The sequence below is a fragment of the Talpa occidentalis genome, unplaced genomic scaffold, assembly GCF_014898055.3.
Source record: "Talpa occidentalis isolate TD23 unplaced genomic scaffold, MPIMG_talOcc4v2.1 talOcc4.2, whole genome shotgun sequence".
NCBI lineage: Eukaryota > Metazoa > Chordata > Mammalia > Eulipotyphla > Talpidae > Talpa > Talpa occidentalis.
This window is the reverse complement of record NW_023602073.1, coordinates 20,749,366-20,757,509: the sequence shown is the minus strand read 5'-3', so window position 1 is coordinate 20,757,509 and position 8,144 is coordinate 20,749,366. Positions and strand designations below refer to the sequence as shown.

At 37.7% G+C, this 8,144-nt stretch overlaps 1 protein-coding gene across 1 annotated transcript; it reads left to right on the top strand.

The window, feature by feature from the left end:
- Positions 1 to 6,099: 6,099 nt before the first annotated feature.
- On the top strand, positions 6,100 to 7,023 carry LOC119251046 (olfactory receptor 14J1-like). The gene has a single exon (XM_037518553.1). The coding sequence runs from the start codon at positions 6,100 to 6,102 to the stop codon at positions 7,021 to 7,023; it is 924 nt and encodes a 307-aa protein (XP_037374450.1).
- The last annotated feature ends 1,121 nt before the right edge of the window (positions 7,024 to 8,144 follow it).

Genomic DNA, 8,144 nt, shown 5'->3' with positions numbered 1-8,144 from the left:
AGTAATTTCATTTTTGTGTACAAAGCAAAGATAACTTTAATTTTGTTATTCAAATGTCTATGATTTTATGACTTTAAACTCAGAGAATTTTATTTTATTTATTTTTTATTATTTTTTAAAGATTTATTTATTTATTTATACAAGCACTGGGTACAGTCAGAGGCACGGGAGGGTGAGAGAATTCACCAGAGCCAGAGTGGAGAGTAGAACAGGCAGAGTGACAAAGTACACTGCTGTAAACTCAGATAATTTTAAAGGTAGAAAAATATCCTACCCAACATCCTACCCAAATTAAAAATGTGTGTTTCACTTCTGTGTAGGCTGTTACACATTTTCTGCCTGAATAGTTATAGAACCTCAATACATCTTTGGAACATTGTATTTACTAATGAAATGTTGAAACATTTGGCTTATGTTAACCAAATATTCTCTGCTACTTATGACTTTACTATTTCTTTTCTTAATGTGTGGAAAGGCCATCTAGTCCTGCTAATACTAACAATTCTTCAGATATGTGTATCTCCTTATATGATTATCTGAAGTAATTTAAATTTTGAAATTATTCAGTTTTTCACTTATCCTCAATTTTGTTCTGTATGTCCTCCAATAGCTCAACAACTTGCAATTCTACACATTTTTCTTTTTTTTTTAAAGAGTTATTTATTCATACAAGAACTGGGGTACAGGCCAAAGGGTAGGGGGTGAGAGGATTCACCAGAGACAGAGTGGGGAACAGGACAGGCAGACTGACTGAAGTGCACTGCTGAAGGGAGCAGCGGGCAAGCCAGGAGAGGTCTGCTGAGTCATGTGAGTCAGCTCCCTGGCCAGGGATCGACCTTGTGCTGCAGTGGCTGCGGATATCTTCATAGGTTGTGTCTTAACCACTTGTGCCACCACGGAGGGCCACTACACCTATTTATGTTGTATTTTTTCAGACATTTTTCTTTGTTGTTTTATATCATCAGAAATTGTTTTCCATTTCTTTCATTCTTTAAAACAGAAGATTTATCCTCTTTATCCTCCAAATTAAGCAGCACAGATATAAGTACTGAATGGTTGACTTAAATTAAACCTTTGCATACTATTATTTTTTTTTTTGAAGATTTATCCATCCATGCACACAAGAATGGGGGTACAGGCCAGAAGCGCCATGTGTGTGTATATGTGTGTGTGTGTGTGTGTGTGTGTGTGAGAGAGAGAGAGAGAGAGAGAGAGAGAGAGAGAGAGAGAGAGGATTCACCAGAGAGAGTAGGTAACAGAACAGGCCGACCAACCAAAACACATTGCTAAGGAGAGCAGAGGGCGAGCCAGGATAGGTCTGCTGTGCCATGTGGGTTACCCCCTGGCTAGGAATTGAACTTGTGCTGCAGTGCTGCAGTCAGCCCAATAGGTTGTCTCTTAACCCCTTGTGCCACCAGGGAGGCCCACCTTTGCATACTATTCTTAGTTCATAAATGTGTGATGCATTGACAATTAGTTGACTTATTGGGTTAAAATGATAGTTTATATATTGTAGAAACCAATGAAATCTATTTTGTGACATTAAAGGATTGGAAAAGCTCACATCTGTGAAATGATAGCCGGGGATGAAGAGACTTATTTTTGATAATGAAATATATGTTTGTTAACTATTTGGTTTGGGCTTACCTTTGAAACAATGAGTTTATTTTCACAGCAATTTTTAAGTGATACTTGTTAAACCATAGACCACAAACATGATTCTGAAAAAAATGGCTACTTGCTACTTACCCATTCAAAGTGAAATTACATTGCCATTTAGGGAGTACTTCATTGCTTCATTAGGAGTAATCCAATGGTTTTTACCCCTTTTCAGAAAAGGGGGCTATTTATTAGAAATTATAATATCATTTACTTAAAATTAAACTAATGAATTGCTAAGACAATTAATAGTACTAAATTAAGTTTTGGAGGTATTCATATCTTCAACATATGCTATGGTATTTTTCAGTAACTTTGCCCCCAAAACACAAATGAGTTGAAATTCCATGTTACTAGGTTTGATCATGAAATCAGATCAACAGAAAAAAATAAACTCTGTAGGAACGATAATCATTATCACAAATTTTGATCCCAGGGTATTTACCAAAAACACCAAACACCTGCTGCATTTAATAATTATTCTTATGCCAAAAGATTCCATAGCCTAAGGGTGAAAATAACATTAAGCCCATAAACTACTTAATTTGAATGGGTGATATAACAAGCTGCTGCCATTTAATTGTAAAACATGAAATACTAGGTATGATTATCTTAATGGAAATTAGGAATCTCAAAGAGGATATGGTAAGGTCTCTTCATTCCAGAATCATTTTATGGAGTGCAATTCCTACCTCCTAGAAAAGTTTTTCTTTAATAACCATCATAATATAATGACTTGAAAGACATTTAAGATGTTTTCCACATCAGAAATCACTGATAAATTCTTAAGTATGACAGGAAATTTTATAAATTTGGAATGCATAAATTATTGAGAGCAAAATAACTACATTTTCCAGCTTCATGAAATAAGGATCAAAAGAAAACCCTCAGAAAATGACATGCTTCTTGTAATTCCAACTTTCTTATTCATTTTCACTCCTAGGGAAATCTCTGTAGTAAAAAAAAAAATTCTGGAGTGGACTTGTGAATGATCAGTATTTTCAGAATACAAAGAAAGGTCCTGAGAACCAAAATAACTGGTAAAAATAAATAAATATATCTTAATATATTTAGAAAAGACTTCTGTTTTATAAACTTTATATCTATGTGAACATTAAACATTCTTTAAAAATATCAATATGACCTAAGACTGTGGTAAAAGTTCTGGAGTTTTGAATTCCCCCTGTGTTATAGCAGAGTGAGTAATTTGGAGAAAATGAAGTAGTAAAATAGGGATGTAAAACCAACCTAATGCTCTGACCAACAATGAAAGAAGGGATTTCATTGAAGAAAAAAAATATGACCATCATAATGTTCATAAATTGATACTCATAAAAATAGATTAAAAAATATTGAGGTTGTTTGTAAGAACCAGCAAGATACATTCATTCCTATCATCATTTCCTGTTTTTGTACTTGGTATCACAGCTGTGCAACATATTCAGTAATCTTAAAAAGTTATCTATAACTTAGAAAGTTATCTATAACCCAAATGTCTCAAAATTGCTTTTGCACACACACATACTCACATACACAACTGAGTTAATATGCATGATTTTTTGTCTTCAAAAGGGAGAAAAGTTACACAAAGTTTAATAGTTGTAAACAAAAACTGCTTTTAATCCATCTATGTAGCTCCTGTACTTATTGCAATTGTAGATTTAAATTAATGGAAGACCAACGAGAATACTTTTGGTTAATCAAGCAATATTTCCATGCACGTGGAGCCTAGTCTCTTCTTCTTGGGTTCTCAAAAGAAAATAAGCAGTTTTCTTCCGTACACAGATATGAAAGTTTCTGGAAGTTCCAGACATCTCATCTGTCGTGTTTGATAAGTGTGTTATCACAATCTTTAGAAATGTCAGATGTCATCTTAAAAGTGTCTCGTCAATGAGATCTAAATATAAAATACAATCAACAATATTAATTTAACAATAAAATTAATTTAACAATAATGAACATTCCAGAAGACACCCACACATATAAGGCTTACACAATTTTCCAATAAGTCTTCCTTGTGTGTGCAAGGAACTCCCTCATCAGTCAAATCTTTTCTATCAATCAGGACAATTTCCACAAAAAATTACATAATACACTACAGCATCTAGAAGTTTCCATCATCCTCAGCTTCTAAGTAAATTATTCAGGTGCATCCATGGAGTTCAGGCTGAAAAACTAAAATGGAGGTTCATTTTCCTATGTGTGTCAGGTCAGGCTAACAAATCAAAAGAGTAATAAAGAAAATCATCCCCTCACCATGCAAAAATTATTACTGCTGCTATGATTGTATTTCCTCATATTCTTTATCTCTGCTTATTCCATTCTTGAGTATTTACATATATTGATAACATACAGTGTATGTCTTCCTTCTATGTCATCCATACAGTGATAACATTTCAGAAAAAATATGTCATTAATATAATTTTCAAGAACATCAGAATATTATCATGAAAATATAATTCCATTTCAATTTTAGAATATGTCAATGTTTTTGCTACTGTGCTAGTTTTATTTATTTATTTATTTTTAATATTTATTTATTTATTTATACAAGCACTGGGTATAGTCAGAAGCACAGTCAGAAGCACGGGTGAGAGAATCCACCAGAGTCAAAGCGGAGAGCAGAGCAGACAGACTGACGAAGTACACTGCTGAGGGGAGCAGTGGGCGGCAGGAGAGGTCTGCTCTCCATGTGGGACCCTTGCCCGGTGACCGGGGATTGAACTGGCGTTGCAGAGGCTGTGGGCAGCTTTGCAGCCCAGCGCTCAACCGCTGCACCAGCAGGGGTGGCCCTGTGCTAATTTAATTTATTTAATTTATTTTATTTTTTTTTGTTTTTTGCAACCCCCCCATTTTGACCCCAATTCCTTCCCTCCCGCCCCCCACCCCCCAAAAAGTGTCTCTGGTTCATAGTTTTTTGTTGATTTTGATTTTCACTTTCTTATAGTTATTCATTTTCCTGGTCCCTTATTTAAGTTTTCTAGATTCCTGCTATGAGTGAGACCATCCGGTATTTTTCTTTTTCTTTCTGGCTTATTTCGCTGAGCATGATCCCTTCCAGCGCCATCCATGTTGCTGCAAATTGCATGTGGTCCAACCACTATGGAGAGCTGTGTGGAGATTTCAGGACCTACTAAACCTAAAGCTTCCATATGATCCAGCAATTCCACTCCTAGGTATTTACCCAAAGGACACAGAAACATCAATTCCAAAGAACACCTGCACCCCTATGTTTATAGCAGCACTGTTTACAATAGCTAAGCTTTGGAAACAGCGCAAATGCCCAAAAATAGATGACTGGATCAAGAAGATGTGGTACATATACACCATGGAATATTTCTCAGCATTCAAAAAAGATAATTTTATTTTTTTAAAGATTTATTTATTTTTTTTACATAAGCACTGGGTACAGTCAGAAGCGCGGGAAGGTGAGAAAATTCACCAGGGTCAGAGTGGAGAGCAGAGCAGGCAGACTGATGAAGTATACTGCTGAGGGGAGCAGCGGGCGGCAGGAGAGGTCTGCGCGCCATGTGGGACCCTAGCCGGTGGCTGGGATCGAACCGGCGCTTCAGAGGCTGCGGGCAGCTTCACAGCCCAGCGCTCAACTGCTGTGCCACCAGGGGGCCCACCTGTGCTAATTTTAAATGAAAATAGTTTCTTTAACTAATTACCAGAGAACATAATACATGTTCTATAGCTAAAATTTATATTCTTTAGGTGGTAGATTGTTGCAAGCCTTCTTCTAAATAATTTGCTCTTTTCCAGAAGTATGAACAAATTTGATTTTACTACATACATGTGTTAACTTTTAAATACAAATAAAAATTAATCCCACACATCATGTTAACAATATTATACATTTAAAAATATATTTTAGGGCCTCCATGGTTGCCTAAGGGTTGAGTATCTCCACTATCACCACTATGGCCTGATTTCAATCCCTGGCAAGGGAGCTGACCCACATGGCACAACAGACTTCTCCTGTCTTGTCCGCTGCTCCCCTTGGCAGTGAATTTCAGTAAATCCTCCTGTTCTTCTCCCCACTCTATATGATGAATCCTCTCATGCCCTGCACCTCTGGCCTACACCCCAGTTCTTCATGCAATAAATGAATGTATAAAACTTTAATATATATATATTATTAATTATATTATATGTATTTGGGTTTTGTTTCATTGAAATGCTCAATAATCAAATAATCATCTCCCTAACCTGTGTTTTCATAGCCTATGTATCATGGCTGAGTCAAGTCAGTTAAAATGCTCCACGTTATCATTAATATTGAAAATACTTTCACATTTATAATAAAGTAGTGATTTCTTCAAATAATTTCATCATTTACTTCACTGAACAGTTAAGTCACAGAAACATCCAATGGTTCCATTTTGTCTTGCAGCCAACATAACGCAGAAATGATGTGTGATGGCTATGTGGAGGAATATGGGGAATTTCACTATGAATGGGTTTCTACTGTTGGGATTTTCTGCCAAGCTTGAGCTGGAACTCGTCCATGCTTCCCTGTTCTTAGTCTTATACCTGGTGGCACTAACTGGCAATCTCCTCATTATCACCGCAATTTCCATGGACAGTAGTCTCCACTCACCCATGTATTTCTTCCTGAAACATCTCTCCTTTCTGGATCTGTGCTACATTTCTGTGACTGTACCAAAGTCAATTTACAACTCTTTCATGCATAGTGGCTACATTTCCTTCAAGGAATGCGTAGTGCAGTGCTATGCTTTTACTATCTGTGGTTCTGCTGAGCTGTCCATGCTGACAGTGATGTCCTATGATCGCTACGTGGCCATCTGCCTTCCACTGCGCTATGAAATCATCATGGATGCCAGTAAATGTGTCCACAGTGTCTTAGGCGTCTGGATCAGTGGGATCATTTCAGGAGCCATGCAGACAGCTGCCACCTTCTCTATCCACTTCTGTGGTTCCCATATCATTCACCAATACTTCTGTGACATCCCCCAGCTCCTGAAACTCTCGTGTTCTAATGAGTACATCAGCGAGATTGGGATCAGTGACTTCTTGGCTGTTATAGCCTTTCTTTGTGTCACCTTTATTGGAGTGTCCTATGCACAGATATTCTCTACTGTGCTGAGGATGCCATCTGCTGAGGGCAGAGCTAAGGCCTTTTCCACTTGCCTTCCCCACCTTGCTGTTGTCATTTTATTCATTTCAACGAGCTTCTTTGAGTATCTAAAACCGCCTTCTGACTTTCCAAGTTTACTGGACATTATCCTCTCTACTATGTACACAATAGTGCCCCCAACACTCAACCCAATGATCTATAGCCTGAGAAATCAAGCCATGAACTCAGCTGTAAGAAAGGTTTTCCAAAGAAGGCAACCCTGACACTTTGTTGAGACATTTCTGTTAATTCGTGGTTGACAAACAAGTTCACAACATATTGGGGAAACTGCTGGGGTAAATAAATTGAGGTGAGTGAAAATTAAATGAGTTTATTAAAGAATCAAGGCTGTGGACTCAAGCATGGAATAAGCTACAGATAATCCTGGAAAAGCTGCCCAAACTTTATGGTCCTGAATGAAGGTATTCTCTAATTTGCAGGGGAACAGGGAAAGGATCTGGGGACCTGTCTGGTTTATATTTGTAGCTGTTGTTGTCTCTGTATTGAGAAAAACAAGGATGTTATTAATTACAATATTGAGAGCATCATGTACCCAGAATTGGGAGTTTTAGTTCTTCCATAAATCTTGACATCTATTTTGAGGTTACTAATTTGCACAGAAAAAGGCATCTCCAAAATATTGCTTTATCTCTGCAGTGGCAGGATGGACACTTAGCAGGTCTTCTATGATCCAAGCAGACTTGGGTAAAGGAGAGCCCTGGAGCCCTTGGTGGCTTCTCAAGCTTTTATTGAGCTTTACATGCATCGCAGCAACCAGGTACACTGGCAGGCAGGAGTGCCAGGGTCCAGGAGGCTGGTAGGCCTCCAAGCCCCTAGCAAGTCTTCACTCTGGGCTTCTCTGGCCTTCTTTTCTCTTCTTCTCTCACCTGCCTCTTTTCTTTTGGTGACTATCTCAATACCCCTCCCATGGCCCACAGAAGTAAATAAGACAGTTGCAACAATGTAACAACTGAAGGTGCCCCCATCAGGCAGGGCAATCCTAACTATGGGAGGGCAGAAAAGCCTGAAAACCATTTACCAAACCATTTACCCTACAATCCACCCCCTCAGGGTTTTCTGCTATAGTCTATGTGTATATATATATATATATATATATATATATACAATTTTCCCTTAACAAAATTAAACACTGCAACCATAGCCCACAAAAGAAAAGAAAATAGAATATACAACCATTAAACTATACAATAGAACACAAATAATTCCAGGCATGCACCAACCTAGTGGCAAAAGATGATTATTGGCACCAGCAAATGATCTACCACTTGTGCTGCCAAAGGCACTGCTCATAGAGGGAGGAGAACCATCCGGCTGTGGTCTTGGC